The 16,794-nt window shown below is 34.1% G+C and overlaps 1 protein-coding gene across 1 annotated transcript; it reads left to right on the top strand.

Moving 5' to 3' along the window:
- Positions 1–5,557: 5,557 nt before the first annotated feature.
- Positions 5,558–16,525, top strand: LOC107879556 (CLP protease regulatory subunit CLPX1, mitochondrial). Its single transcript, XM_016726581.2, has 15 exons — positions 5,558–6,870; positions 7,473–7,534; positions 7,708–7,796; positions 8,586–8,665; positions 11,068–11,118; positions 11,456–11,530; positions 11,656–11,733; positions 13,453–13,509; positions 14,722–14,792; positions 14,885–14,984; positions 15,103–15,207; positions 15,430–15,492; positions 15,642–15,764; positions 15,848–16,006; positions 16,208–16,525. The coding sequence occupies exons 1-15, from the start codon at positions 5,989–5,991 to the stop codon at positions 16,280–16,282; spliced, it is 2,070 nt and encodes a 689-aa protein (XP_016582067.2). The 5' UTR covers positions 5,558–5,988; the 3' UTR covers positions 16,283–16,525.
- The last annotated feature ends 269 nt before the right edge of the window (positions 16,526–16,794 follow it).

Genomic DNA, 16,794 nt, shown 5'->3' with positions numbered 1-16,794 from the left:
TTTGAGGAATTCATCTTTGTGCATTATGGTATATTCATTAATCGTAACCGTACATCAAAATTATTAGATGAAATAATTGGTTCCCGACCTTGAACCAATTGAGTGGGAAGAAATAATCATAATTTATTGGTCTAATGCATACAAGTGTTATTGTATGCAACATATCATATTTCAGACCAACACATGAAGCTTTGTTCTCATTAGAGATGGTTTAGCTATTTATCAAAGGCATTCAATGCCAAACCATCATCATTAAGATAGTTTTCTTGATTGCACAATCTGAAAATTATGCTCAATTTATATTACACAAGTAACTTTATGAATGTCAAACATAGGTTGACCATGAATGTACTTGTGATCATCTTATTGATGCATCTTTTCAACATATCACATGATAGGTGAACGAGCTCATATTCACCGTTTATACTTTTTAGATTTTGAGAGATCCAATCTCAAAATTAGTTGGTCCAACAACTTATGATGAGAACAAACGAGTTCATGAAGAATTTTCTAATTCTTCAATATATGTTCAATACTCAGTATGCACATCTTCGAGATATCGCAATCGTTCATGTCAATTTATGAACTTTTATTCTAGTAAAATCCAAGTTTACCATGACATGTAATTTTTTCTTTAGTAAATTTCAGATTTACTATTACATGAATAAATTTCAGATTTACTACTTTAGAAGTAAATCTCGAAATAACTCTTTTCAGTTATTCTGCCTTATTCGGAGGTAAGTAGTGATACCATCACAATTAATTGCATGTTTGCATTAATAAGCTTCTCATTCCCCAAGAATGGAATATAATCATGCCTTAAGCGTATCAAATTATGATAGCTACTACAAAAGCAAATTGAGGCATACATATGATTTATTGCTATCACATTCAATTCAAGGAATGGAGCATATTTAATGAGACATGTTTCGCCAAATACTCATTATTTTGCCTTAGCCATCATAATATCATCAATATGGTGCATTGAGATTCAAACTCAACATCTTATCCATATAAAGCGTCTTAAGCGTAAATCAATGGGAATTGAACCCAACATATTATCATCCCTTTTTATAATATTGTTCTTGAGGAATAAATTTAAAACACAATGATTCCAAACCAATTATTTTTCCTCAAATTCAACAATAATTATATTAGTAGTAGCAAAAGACAGATAACATAAGAAATTACTAACCTTGAAATTTTCTTTAAATTTATAATCTCATCTTGTTTGGCAGAATCTCATGCTGATAACGTGTTATAAAACAATAAAGAACAATAAGAAGAGTAGGGAGAATAGAGAGAGTGATTCTTATTTCTTCTCTTGAGGGATAGGAGATCATATGATTGTCAATACAATGAATAAAAACTCCTTTATTTATAGGGAAAAATACTCCTAGTTTTTGACTAAAAGTCAGATACTTCAAATCTTGATAGATATCAACTAGATCTTATTAGATCTTGATAGACATTCACTATAATGTAAATACATTTATAACAAAGAACAAATTCTAAAATCTGCATAATTTAGATATATAGTATTTAATATGAAAGATTATGAATAACTAATTTCAAAATTAATTTTATTTTAGGATGAAATTCATTTCATATTTGATTGGAGCAAAATTACAAAATAACTTATTTTGAGATCAATTATTATTATTTTTATCCTAAAAATAACAATTAAAATAACTTAGTTATTTTGAGATTATTATAAATGTATTTACATTACAGTGAATGTCTATCGAGAATATATATAAGATGTATAAAGATCTATCAAGATCTAGTTGATATCTATCAGGATTTGAAGTATATGTCTTTTAGTCAGAAACTAGAAGTATTTTTTCCTATAAATAGAGGAGTTTTGTTTATTGTATCATAAATTCTCAAGAATTATTATTACAGTGTTATCTGTACACAGCCAATAAGTAGAGATATGGAGAGAGGGTTGTTTCTTTTGTAACGGAACATGTTACTGCTTAAAGCAACAAAGAACTATCTCAATAGAACTCCTCAAGAGAAATAAGAATGATTACCTATATCTCTATTCTTCTTCTTGTTTGCTTTATATTTCATAACACGTTATCCGCACGAGACTCTGTCTTCTCAAATTTGAAGGCTAAGGTATTATTTTCTTTCTTTTTATATTGCTAATCATCTTACAAAATCTAAGTTCGTTGCCTCGAGCAAGAACTACCTTTCATGAGTGTTGAATGTTAAAATCCAATTAGATACTATGAGTCTTGGAGATACCATAAAAAAGAAAATACAACATCTAATCAAAATAGTGCTAAGACTATGATTTTCTTGCGTCATCATCTTGACGAAATTTTGAAATTTGAATATCTTACTACTAAAGATCCACTTGTTTTGTGGAATAGCCTAAAAGAAAGATTTGACCACTTGAAGATGGTCATCCTCCCAAAAGCACTATATGAATGCATGCATCATGAAAATAAGATGTTGGGTTCAAGTCCCATCGATTTATGCCTGAGACGCCTTTATATGGATAAGATGTTGAGTTTGAATCTCAATGCACTATATTGATAATATAATGCTGGCTAAGGCAAAATAATATCTTTTTGGTAAAAAAAATATGAATCTGTCCCATTGAATATGCTCTATTCCAAGAACTGAGTGTGGTAGTAATATATGATAAGTCAAATTGCTCCATTCTTGAAGTGAATGCGTTAGCAATAAATGATAAGTCTGAAAGATATGACAATTTGCTCCATTCTTGAAATGAATGTGGTAGCAATGTAGAGAAATTTTCTCTATCATATGTATGTCTTGATTTGCTCCTAGAGTAGCAATATCATGAAAGAGGTTATAAGCTATCAAAGTTTGATAGACTTAAGACAAGACTATATTCCATTCCTGGGGAATGAGTATTTTGATTATTTTAAGTACATACCCATTCGCTACGGTGAATGCGATAATATTTAGAAAAGCTTATTAATACAAACGTGCACTTGATTGTGGTGGTATCACAACTCACCTCCGAAAGAGGCAGAATAACTGAGAAGAGTTATTTTGAAATCTACTTTTGAAGTAGTAAATCTGAAAATTATTCATGTAATAGTAAATCTAAAATTTACTAAAGTAAAGATACATGCCATGGTAAACTTGGAGTTTGCTAGAATAAAAGTTCATAAATTGACATAAACGATAGCGACAACACAAAGATATGTATAGTAAGTATTGAACATATATTGAAGAATCAGAAAATTCTTCATGAACTTTTAATGTTGTTTGTTCTCATGATAAGTTAGTTGGACCAACTAATGTTCGGATTTAATCCCTTAAAATCTGAAAAAAGATAAAAGGTGAATAAGGGCTCATTCACCTTTCACGTGATATATTGAAAATATGCATCAATAAGATGATCATATGTACATTCATTGTCAACCTGTGTTTGACATTCATAAAGTTGCTTGCTCAATAAAATTGAGTTAAGAGCATTACTTTCAGATTGTGCAATCAATACAATTTATCTTGATGAAAATTGTTTAGCATTGAATGTCATCGATAAATAGCTAAACTATTGCTAAGGAGAACAAAACTTCATGTGTTAGTCTGAAATATGATATGTTGTATACAATAGCACTTGTATGTATTAGACCTATAAATTATGATTATTTCTTCCCTCTCAATTGGTTCAAGGTCAGGAACCAACTATTTCATCTAATAGTTTTGATGTACGGTATACGATTAATGAATATACCATGATGCACAAAGATGGATTCCTCAAAGAAGATGGAGGATGTATGTTAGTTTTCCTATTATAAAAGGGAGATTATAAATGGCTATGAAATATGTTAGGAATTATCACCAGATCCTTATTTAAAAGATAATTCAAGTCAAATACCGAAAGCATCTCATATTAAGCTGCAAGTGCTCCTATTTTGTGTTCCTAAAGGACAATGTCTATGCATGCATGAAGTGTAGTAGACCTGTCGGTTCCAAATGAAATAATCCTTGAAAAGGATAGGGAGCAAATAATTATAATAAGAAGGCAATGTGATCTTGAAGAGCCTACGAAATAACAATTCATGAAACATTATAAGAGGTTTAGGTACTTGAAAATAATGAAGTGATGAGATCTCAAAATGTTATGTCACACTGTAAACCGATACAAAATGATATATCATTAATATCTTTGATACAATATTGACACAATATTGTAAAAGATTATGAGGATCTGAATTCTACGTTTATTTAAGCATGCTGAAGTAGAAACATTTATCAAGTGACATAAAATGATGCATCTTAGTAAGCATAACACTTATTTGATTTGCGATCCAGACACTTGAAGATGTCATACATATTGATATTATCACTTGACAAAACTCCATATGAAAATTCCTAAAGGATTCAAAATGCCCGGCGCGTATAAAATTTCTGAGAAACTTATTTATTATCCTTATAAGGGATAAATTGATGGTCTGAATATTGTTGAAACTCTTGAAGAGTTTTCAAAAGTAATAAGATTATTTGTTGAAATGAGAAATATGAAGTACCACATCTTAGTGCAATAGGTGCACAATAATAATGTATCTTGTAAATACTACAAGGCCTGATATAGCCTTTTCAGTCAATTTGTTAAGCAAGACATATTTCTACTCCTACTAGGAGACATCAAAATGGGATAAAATATACGAGTTTATTTATTCTAAAGCTTGTAGTCTCGATGTTGTTAGTTATGCTGATACTGGGTACTTATCTGACCCGTATAAAGCTCGATCTCAAATAAATTATGTGTTCACATGTAGAGATACTGTCATATCTTGAAGATATACAAAGTAGTCTATCGTAGCCACTTCATCGAACCATGCTGAGATAATAACTATTCATGAAGCAAATTGAGAATGTGTATGATTGAGGTCCATGATACATCTCATTCGAGAAAAATGTGGTTTGAAATGCGACAATGTACCCACAATTTTATATAGAGATAATGCAGCATGCATAACACATCTTAATAATGTAGCATGCATAACACATCTTAATGGAGGATTCATAAAAGGAGATAGAACGAAGAACACTTTATCAAAACTGTCTTTTCTACATACATGAGCTACAAAAGAACGGTGATATTAACGTACAACAGTTTCGTTCAAGTGTCAATGCGGCTGATTTATTCACCAAGTCTCCTCCAATTGCAACTTTCAAGAAGATAGTGCACAAGATCGGGATGCAAAGATTCAAGAATGTTCTCATTAGGGGAGTTAATATGCGCTGTACTCTTTTGTCCTTACGAAATTTTATCCCACTGGGTTTTCCTTGTAAGGTTTTTAATGAGGCAACCTATATGCGTATTGTTAGAGATGTGTACTCTTTTTCTTTAACTAGATTTTTTTTTCCCACCTTGTTTTTAACGAGACACATTATCTATCAATTAGACATGCAGAATTTGAAGTATCTGTCTTTTAATCAAAAACTAAAAGTATTTAGAAAAATTTTATTCATTGTATCATAAATCCTCAACGATCTCAATAGAATTCATCAAGAAAAATAAGAATCACTATCTATATTTTCTATTCTTCTTTACTTTATATTTATTTCATCAAAGTTTACAAAAGACAGGAATGAACATCAACGGCGGTAGTTGAGAGGAGAGGGTGGTAAGTGATCGATTGTGGCGAGTGAAATGAGAAGTTACGACGCGGTCAATACTCCACTTTTTTGTCTTGTTTTCTCCATTACCTTTACATTTTTTTGGGTCTCATTTTTATTCCCACCAAAAAATAAAAAAAATAATAAAAACCAACCTTTATCTTCTTTGTTTTTGCATTTTTCAATATTACTACTTATATCTCACACAAGTACTTCAGTTACAAAAAGACATCACCAACCTGTAATAACAGTATACTAATTAATCAATCCTCTTCACAGATCCCAAATCTGATTTAATTTATGGTAATTGATTTAGATTATATTGTATTTTGTATTGAGAAAGAAGAAGATAAACATCTAGTTGTATAGAGGATGTCTGGACTATGGAGATGGAGAAATGTAAAATACACAGCACCAGTAAGGCGAAGGAGAACAACAACAGAGACGGGAATTACAAGGAGGATAACGCCGATTATTCATCATCAGAATCAGCAGTATCGTGATTTGGTGAATTGGGTTCCACAGGTGGGTTGTCAATTGAAGCGGAGAGAATCAGTTATTGGTGTACAAGAAAGGTATAAATGGGACCGTGGTGATGAGTATCGGAATTCACCGAGAAGAATTAGGGCTGAGGCTTATTGTCCTCGTTGCTCCAAGCATATGGATCTTCTCTTTTCCAGTCGGAATCATCAACTCATCCCTCCTCCTCCTTCCAATCATAATGATGCTGATAAAGATAATAATGCTACGAGCAATAATAGTGATTCGCCTAGTTCATCAGGTTCGAATCCGGGTCCTTATCAGGCAGTGAATTTGTGTCCCAATTGTAAAACGGCTTACTATTTCAGGCCCTATAAGATGGCACCCTTACAAGGTAGCTTTTTCGAGATTGGGAGGATGAAAGGAAATGGTGGTAATGGGAAGAGAAATAGTGATGAAGATAATGGAAAAAGGCAAAGGCCCTCGTTTTGGGAGTCGTTAAAGTCGTATGGTGGTGAGCCACCCGAGAATTGGTCACCACCACCTGGTAATGGGCTGGCAGTGCATACACCTCCAGGTCCACCATTTGTACCTGGACTTAATCTCATACGAGCTCCTGGAACCGAGGGGAAGAATGGCGGTGGGCCGGATGAGGGTAGTGGAGAGAAGAGTGGCTGGGGTGGCGGGTCGAATTTGGGCAAGAATTTGCCAACGCCAAAAGAGATCTGCAAGGGACTTGACAAGTTTGTTATAGGTCAAGAACGAGCCAAGAAGGTCTCTTTTTCATTTTTTTTATTCAATCCTATACTCATTGTTTCGTTACTGAACTAGACAATATTGAAAGCTTATAACTTTTTAACCATGATGATCAAGCAGCTGAATTGAGCCTATCTATTATTGCACAATCCAATTGAACTTTCAACTCTCAGCATTTTCATATTACTAATCTCTTTGTAACTTACTATCTTCCTTGTCAAAAAAAAAGGTAATAATCTTTTTGTAATTGTTGTTTGGGGTGGGGGTGGGGGTGGGGGTTTGAGGGTGGCCATGTGTCCGTATGTTCTTCTGTTTGCATTGGGAAGTCTGTTCCTCTAGGAATTTTGAGCATGGCATATTTTTATTTTGCATTTTATGGCTAAAGGAGATGCATTCTAGAATGATTGTTCCTGGGAGTTGGAATGTAAATTGGGCTTTGATGTTTATGAGCTTCAGACATAGTCTTTTTTCTTTTTGGTTGCTCTATCCTACTTTAGAGATGGACTATCGGATAGAACTCTCCCTAAAGTCATTGTTTGCACAATATGTGGACTTGAAATAAATGCTTTAAATTTGTTTTTTGTCTTTTGTTTTGTTTACATAAGTGATTCATATGACAGGTGCTTTCGGTGGGTGTTTATAATCACTACAAAAGGATTTACCATGCTTCAATGCAGAAAGGGTTAGCAATTCATTTGACTCATGATTTGTTGAAGGCTTATTGCTGATCAACATTTTCCTTCTGAATAATGATATTTTTGTATCCTGTTGAAAATTCTATCAATATTCTTTTTCCTTTCTTTCTTTTACTTTATTTTTCTCCATATGAATCATATTTATGTACATCTGGGTTAGGCCTGGAGCAGAAACGACGAAGGATGATAGTGAAGAAAATGTGGAATTGGAAAAAAGCAATGTGCTTTTGATGGGGCCAACTGGATCAGGTTGAAATCAACTTTTCGTTCTTGTACTTTCAGTCAGTTATGCAAATCTTTAGCCTAAGAACCTTCAGAGATTATCAGCTGACAGAAGTCTCCATACTGAAAGCAGTCTGGCATGAGGTTTTTCAAAACAGGAAACTACTTGCAAATTTAGTTGTTTTTGTGAATGTGCCTTCTTCCAATCTGGTATTTCTTTTGTTCTTCCTTAAACTTTTGTTTAGCCTTAGAAATGTTGAGACCTTCTGTAAGTCGATATTGCTTGATATCAGGGATGTTCCGATATTGAGATCCTAAATTGAGAAACTTCTAACTTATGTTTGGAAAAGTGGGACTGTAAAAAGGAAGGAGATGTGGGAACGTGGTCCTCTCTTTTTTTAATGAGAAATGATACGAAGAAAAACGATGGATGAGAAGATGTTTTCTCATTGCGGACACTAATTCTTTCTTCATCAGAACCCCTTGTCCACTCTTTATTGTTTTGTCTGCCAACCGAACAAGGGTGACTTGGCCTTTCTTCTCATTCTTTTTTCTTTTTGTGCCGGTCCTTATTCTCCAAACGAATTAAGTTTCTATAACACAATAAGAGTTGCAACAAATGTAGATTGTTTTAAGAATGCACTCATTTGGATTTTATGTTTTCCGTTTTTAGCTTCCCTAAACTAATGTGTTCCCCCACTAACCACTAAACTAATGTGTGTCCTGACTAACCAATCATATTTTCTGTTGACAATTGCTTATTTGTGTGGAAGAAGTTGTGAAACTTTGAACTTTCTAACTCTGCTTTTGGAACAGGGAAAACACTACTTGCAAAAACCCTTGCACGTTTTGTGAATGTACCTTTTGTTATTGCAGACGCAACAACCTTAACACAGGCAAGTAAGATGCTATTTGATTGTTTCTGTTCTTATTTAATGAAGAACAAATGGGTGTAGATCCGTCCTTTTAGGCAAGGTGCTTGCTTTAATTAATGTTTCTCCTTTTCTGGCCTTTTTGCTGTCACTGACTATTGCTCCTCTGTAGCTAAGTTATGTCTCTTCTCTTGAAGGTCAAAGAACATAGAACCTGAGTGGTTGTTTGGGAACTTTTGAAATCAGAGATCAGATAATGAAACTATAGTTTGGAGTTGATTTGGTTGAATTTTTCCTAGTTCATGATTGTTCTTTGTTTAGCTAGATGAGTGTATTGATTTACCAAATCGTAGTTAGGAAGGTCATCTTATCTAAAAGTTCTGTAATACAACCTTTATCAATGTGTCAAGTAATATATGCCAATGACTCATAGAATATCTAAATCAACTTTAAATTACAGGAAATATATGACAATCATTTGGAAAGAGCGAAATAGGAGAGCTTTTGAAATGGTGGTGGAGATGAGCTTTGCTCGATTGAGGAGTAGTCTCTGATACCTTATTTTCTTTTGGTGCACCATTTAGTTCTGGTTTGTATAGAGGATTGAGTGTCTCTTGGAGAGAACCAGATTTTGTAGGTTTCTCCCCTTTTTTAATACCTATTGTATACAGCCAAAAACCTTGTCATTGTCAACGGGACCTTTTACTTGATCAAACGAAAAAACGATACTCTATTATCCAGTACAAATTTTAACCATTACTTAAATATGATAATAAATCTTCTTAAGTGTAAAGAAAAAAGCATCTTCTTTCCAATGATAAAATATGAGTAAAGAAGCATCTCGAGAAGATGACTGCTGTATTTACTTTTATATAATAAAAAGATTAAGATAGAATAGTAATCATTGATCATCTCATAATGATGTAATACTTTACAAAGCTGAGTAAAATCATAAAAGTACTTTATATTTGTTAGTAACACAAGTAGGAAAGGAATATATGGATAATGGGAAAAAAGGAAAAAACAGAAGACCAGTGGCAGGCATATATCTGTGTGCGCAGAGAGAAACTAAAGAAAGAAAAAATTAACTACCACCAAAAGAGGAAATATGGCCCCTTCAATGCAGCGGCTGAAGGTCATCATTTAAGTCGGTCAGTCACAGTTAAGTGTGTTGCGAACCATGAGGTCTCAGGTTCAAATTACAGTGAAGCAGAACCCTGTATTTCTTCTAGAGAATCTCCTAATTGTTCCAGAGCAACTAGAAAGAGATTCTTTAACCAGAATGAATTGTAGGAGTTAGAAACAACAGGTGATTTCTTCTGATTTGTTAGTTGATACTTGTGCTGGTGGGAGGTAGTAGGTCTCTTGTTGAATTGTCGATGTGCCCACAGGCTGGCCCAGTCACCGTGGTTATTAAAAAGAAAAAAAGGTCAGTGGCTTCACAGAGTTTCAATAACCAGTAAACAGGCGTGACGAATTTGAAGCAATGCTAGAATATGGGCTGAGAAAGTAGACTCTAGAAATGAAAGTAAAAGAACAACAGCTAGTAGTGAAAGTTCCTGAATCTGCTAGATCTCTTACTAGAACATGGGAAAAGAAACAGCTTTAGCTAGGATCATATGCTTGCCACTATGGTAGAGGAAACAGGTGGTCACAGGGGGTGGAGTCCTGAGTCCTTGCCACAACTTGCAGAACCTTAGCTTGTGGCAGCTGCAATTCTCTGCACAATCTTCTTTCCATATTCCATATTCTAGTGCTGTGTGTATACTTGTTTTTTTCTTTTTACCAGTCTTCAGTAAGTTTTAGAAAATAACGGCTAAGAAGCAAGTTTAAGATTTTGATAACAAAAAGCCATAAAACATCAAAACGAACATAGGATTATTAAATTTTAAAAAAAGAAAAGGGCAGCTCGGTGCACTAAAGCTCCTGCTATGCGTGGGGTCCGGGGCCGGGCCGACCGCAAGGGTCTATTGTATGCAACCTCACCTTACACTTCTGCAAGGGGCTATTTCCCCGGCTTGAATCCGTGACGTCCTGGTCACATGGCAGCAACTTTACCAAAACATAGGAATATTAAATTTGCCCGACCAAAATCACCAATAGCAAACAGTTTCAGAAATCACAGAAATATTTCTACCCTCATATATTTAAAATATTTCAGCTTGCACTAGATATTCCCCTTTCTAAATAGGATCAAGTTTAACACCCACTATATCTGGATTTAAGTTATTCCCAAACGGCACTCTTACATCTCGAAATTTGAAACTATATCTGTTCTTTTTGTTTTAATGCTCCAAGTATGAGAGGTGTAAGCACAGCAGAACCAAATTACAAATGCCTTTTAGTTAATATTCCCACACGGTTCACGTTCTTTCTTCATCAAATTTTTAACGTCCAACTGAGAAGCATTTTGTGCTATGTTACAGGCTGGATATGTTGGTGAAGATGTCGAATCCATATTGTACAAGTTGCTTACGGTATAGTTCCTACTACAGATTCATAAGTTTGCAAATTACTGGCCAAGTTAAGCATGTCCTATTCTGCATATCCTTGGTTCTAGAAAAGTTGGATGTGTAATTATTACCAGGATGTTTTTTTTTTTTTTTTAAATTTTACTTTTAATTTCATATGCCATGCCTTTTATTGTTATTCCCATTTTTTTTTTGTGCCTGTAGTTTCTTTGGGACAAGATAAATCCTCCGTATTGGGGATGTTTGCTGAAGAAATTTGTTTCTTTGAGGCTCTTTTGTTTATTGTTTCAAACCAGCTTAGGAAATTCTGAAAAGAACTATTAGCTTTCAATTTGACATGTAGGTTGCTGAATTTAATGTGCAAGCAGCACAACAAGGGATGATATACATTGATGAAGTTGATAAGATAACAAAAAAGGTGCTTTCTTTTGCCTCTTTTTTGTTTGTATGCCTTCTGTTAAAGAAATTTGATTATTGTGTAATCTTCTTTTTATCTGACATTTGAAGGATATCACAACTGACACCTATCTTATTCATATGCAGGCTGAGAGCTTAAACATTAGCAGAGATGTTTCTGGGGAAGGAGTTCAGCAGGCACTACTGAAAATGCTTGAAGGAACTGTAAGTGCTCCTGGTCGTGGGCCATTTATTAATATTTTTTTAAGAACAAACAAAATAAGTATTTGTTGGCTCTTAGGCTATTATTAGCTTCCAGATTTTCATTCTATTTTGTTGTTGACAAGTCCAAACGCTGTTGTAGGTTTCAGTTCTTGTATATTAGGGGAAACCGAGTTCAGTTCTGCTTCAAATTTATAAGAAAGCTATTAATTAGGATATGCAATCCCATCAACAACAACTACTCCTCCGTCTCAAATAAGTTGGGTCGGCTATATGAATCCTCACTGGCAACGTTCTCCATTTAAATTCATCTCAGAAATGTACATGAAATTCTTTGCATTTTAAACAGACAAAAGAATCTCTAATAGAGCTAAAAGACTTCTAGAAAGCATAGGACCCAAAACAAATGTACTATGGCTGAAACATATTCCTGGCTAATTGGTATCACCAACACATATATATATATATATATATATATATGTATATATATATATATATATATATATGTATGTATGTATGTATGTATGTATAATCTTTTTATTTAATTTTAAAATAAAGTAGATTTTGAATTGTGACCGCCATCTAATTAAAGCAAAAAAATGTAGACCTAGTATATTTGGAAGAAGAGTTCAACTTAATGCTCATGGATTGAGTTGAAGTCTAGTAGATTTTCTGATAGACACTAGTCTATTAAGATAGAGCACATAAAAGAAGAACTTGAACTTTTGTTGAATTGGTCGGGAATGAAATCAGAGCTCCCCACATTGGAGTTTTGGCGATATTAAATAAGGAAATTTTGGATTGAATTATATTAGTATAAGGGAAGTTTGGACTAAAATAAAATTCCTAAAGAGTTCTTAAATAAAGGGAAACTGCACTTCTTTTGTTGTAGTTTGGAACCTTTTAAATGAAGTTGATACAGTGTTAGACCTACTGGGATCCCTGCAGGATTAGATAGGGGAACACTTTTGTTTCTTACTTTTGCTACATTGTGCAGATTCAGCATAAGCCTTGTGTTCTGGAATAAAACTTTACCATTCTCAAGAAAAAGTTCTTAAATAAAGAATTTACTTAAATTCTGAGATTCCTAATTATGACTGAATTAAAACAAATATTCTACAAGTATTAACTTAAACATGTAAAATGCATTTAACATATAACTAAATTAACTATCTCGACTTTCAATATGCCCCTCAAACACGATTTAGTAAAACAACTTGAGTTTGCAAAATCAAAACAGTAAACTTCCCAGCAAGTATGCTGGAAAAAGTTATTGTTGACGAAACAGTCATCTTAATGATATCGTTGAAATAGTCTCGCCAGAATAGTGAACAATCTCCAAAAAGAAAAGCATTCCTAGAATCTTTCATCCTAAAACTAGCAGGTATTTGCACAATGAAGAAATTGTGTTGTTTCTTGAAAAAATCAAACATGAAAACTGTTCAAAGACTGTCTTTTCCATTTTGACATTTGATTCTAAAAGAGTTGAAATCTCCGATTGTAATCCAGTTAAGCTTCACTATCCTCAATTTGTTTTCTTTAGTTTCTACAGAGATAATCATGATGCTGAACGTTTGTGATTTAAAAGTTTGGCAGTTTAGATTACAAATCTTGCTGTTAAAATCACATATAAGTTTTGTTGAAAACAGCATTGTCCTCATCTAATGATGTAGACTGTTGCCTTTATTAACCTGCATTAACAAAAATGTCTCTTTAATCCAGATTGTAAATGTACCTGAAAAGGGAGCAAGGAAGCATCCTCGTGGTGAGAATATTCAGGTAAAGTGGATGTGAATGTGTTCGGTTCTTCTTTTCCCTTGTTACCATTCTCAAAGTTCTGCAACCTTTTGTTTTTGGATAAAGTTATAATTTCATTCCTGTAAAAGGAAAAATCTGCTAAGTGGTAACTTGTTGTATAGAGTCTGGACCTTCCGAATGCTGAAGGTCGAAAGGAGAAGTATATCATCAGTTTTTGAATGGAAGCCCATGTAAACAAGCAAACAACCTTCTATACTAATTGGAATCTCATTGGTGTTTTAAAAGTGTACATAACAACATCAATGGTTCCCAGAACTGTACAACCATGTTTTCTATCCCTTCAAAAGCTTGCAGGTTCCTTTCCTTGGAATTGTGCAAGTTTAAGTTCCTTTCCTGAATGTTCTCTCAATCTCAACTTATATACAGTCAATTCATTTTTTGCAGTAAGCTGATGTTCTTTTGACCTGTCATTTCTTGGAAAATCCTAGACTGAATGTTATGAATTGTACGATCTATCATTCTTTTATTGGGTAGAAATGAGAACATTGAAGTTAAAAACATAAATGACTTCTCGCAATCACCCTTGCATTGGTTGGGTTGAAAGCACAAGGTTTCTTTACCTGAGAAAGTGTGGCGTATGAGTCAGAACAGGCATATTCCATTGTAATTAAGTTCTTTGATTTAAAATAGGAAATAGTGACACAGGCAAATTTGGAAGCATTGGAGATACCGATATTGAAGTGTAGGCAAAAAGTTTCAGGAATGTGAGCACAGTATCAGAGACAAGGCGAACATGTTACATTTAAAGTAGGTGCAATCTACTGAGAAAAATATCTGATTTTCTTTATTAAATAAGAAGATATTAAGGTGAGGAATCAGTAGATAAGTCATATGAGCGTACGTCCTAAAGATAATTTTCCATTCAGAGATGTTAAAAATCGGATCTCATGCGCTGACTTAGCAGCAGCGAGACTTGTTGTAGATGTATTTCTCAATGGTTAGCATCCTTAAGTCCACTTTTCTAGATGTCAACGGGCATGCCAATCAGTTCAGACAAAATAAAGTTAGGTGCTATGTCAGACACTTTCTTTTCTCTGAATTGGAACCGTAAATACATTAATGATTCTTTGCCTTTTTTTCCAACAAAACCGAATGTCTTGTGCTTCACTTATTCAATTCTTTTTATGTCTTCCGCATATGAATTTTCAAAAAATATTCCAATTTTTTTAACAGATAGATACAAAAGACATTCTTTTCATCTGTGGTGGCGCATTCATTGATTTGGAGAAGACTATTTCTGAGAGGTAATTTTTATTTTCTGAATTACTTTCTCTAATTGCATCAGGAACTATGATTCTTGTGAACTATGATGGTTTACAAAGGGTCTTTTAACCAGACGACAGGATTCTTCTATCGGTTTTGGAGCTCCAGTTCGTGCTAACATGAGAACTGGGGGGATGACAAATGCAACTATAACATCATCCTTGCTAGAATCTGTAAGAGTGATCATCTAATTTTAATTTCTATTTTGATATGCCTGAAACTATGAGTAGCGTGTAATGGAAATTTACTAGTCAGCTGCTGTTCCTGAAAAATATCATTTCATGTTTTCAGGCAGAAAGTAGTGATTTTATTTCATACGGCCTCATACCAGAGTTTATTGGGCGCTTTCCTATTTTAGTTAGTTTATCTGCACTGACTGAGGACCAGCTTGTTCAGGTATCTTTATTCTTTGTGTTGCCTTAATTTTACTGTAATCATGGACTGCATTGTATATGGAACTCAAGCTGCTATTCGTTCAGAATTGGAGGTTGTCTCTGATTCTAATGGGTTGTGCCATTCGTCCCTGCCTGATTTTTTTAAAAAAACTTTTGGTCTTTAAGCACCTGCCTTTCCAGATTATCGAGTTGGTTAATTTCATCTTTCTTTTTTTTTTTACAGGTCCTCACTGAACCCAAAAATGCTCTTTGCAAGCAATATAAAAAACTATTTAGCATGAATAATGTAAGTGCAAACTATGAGTACTTTACAACCTCTTCACCGCAAACCCTCAAAAAGAAAAAGATTCAAGCATGAATTCATGTCCTCAAACATGGAAGAGGGTTAAATTGTTTTTTTACTTTATTGATTTGGACTTTCATATTCTTGATTAGACTAAGCTACATTTTACGGAGGGTGCCTTAAGGTTGATTGCCAAGAAAGCGATGGTCAAAAATACTGGGGCCAGGGGATTGAGAGCCTTACTTGAAAGCATCTTAACTGATGCGATGTATGAGGTAAACTTGTCCGAATCTATTTCTCACAAATCTATAAGATCATGAGCAAGTGTTGTTCATATTTGATTCGCTTGAATGTGCAGATTCCTGATGTCAAATCTGGGGATGATAGAGTAGATGCTATTGTGGTAGATGAAGAGTCGGTTGGTGCGGTAAATGCACGTGGTTGTGGTGGGAAAGTACTTCGGGGAAACGGTGCGCTGCAACAGTATCTTGCTCAAGCACAAATGGTAGAACAAAGAGTATGATCTGAACTTTCACTTGTTTAGTCTATTCTCCCTATCCCGTTTCTTTTCAATAGAATCATTCTTCTCATAAAAGAAGCTTAGAATGTCCGAAGTCACGTACCCTCTTCATTCAGAAAAGGGCATGTCCTGCCAAAACTTATTTGTATAAGCCACATATATGCACACTGTTGATGTCCGAATAAATTTGATTGCCAGGAAAATAATAATGCGGCCGAAACTGAGCTGCAGGAGGGGGAGTCTGAAGTTTCATCCAGGGCAATAAGCATGTAAGATTATTAGAACCACATTCTTAGGATTTCATACATTGCTTTTTTTAGGGAAAAAAATTTCCATTTGTTGTAAAATGTAAATTCATAATACAGGGTGTTGATCCCCTTGTAAAACAAAATAGCAATCTGCTTCCAGGAAAGTCATAGGAAATAGAAAACGGTATACGAGGAAAATGTAACCATTCTAATTTATAGGCAGCTGTGAACCGATTCTTTAGCAATGAGAAAACTTTGATTCTTCACATTTCTCATGATTTGTGAAAAAAGAATATGAAGACAATTTTTTAAAAATTGCAAGAACTTCTCAAGAGTAGAAAATTGTCATGATAATCGAGTACTGACAACGTTTTACCTATTTGACATTGCTGTGGCGTTGTCAAAGGGAATATTAGATATGTCCATGTGCTGATGATCATTGCAGCAGGATATAAATACTATTTAATTTCATTTCATTTATCCAAATCTTGGTGGGATGAGTTGCACAATACTAGAATTGGCAAAAGCAATCACAAC

Source organism: Capsicum annuum, chromosome 1 (assembly GCF_002878395.1).
Source record: "Capsicum annuum cultivar UCD-10X-F1 chromosome 1, UCD10Xv1.1, whole genome shotgun sequence".
In the NCBI taxonomy this organism is placed as follows: Eukaryota; Viridiplantae; Streptophyta; class Magnoliopsida; order Solanales; family Solanaceae; genus Capsicum; species Capsicum annuum.
Note: the sequence above shows the minus strand (reverse complement) of the source record. Positions and strands in the feature narration are given on the sequence as shown.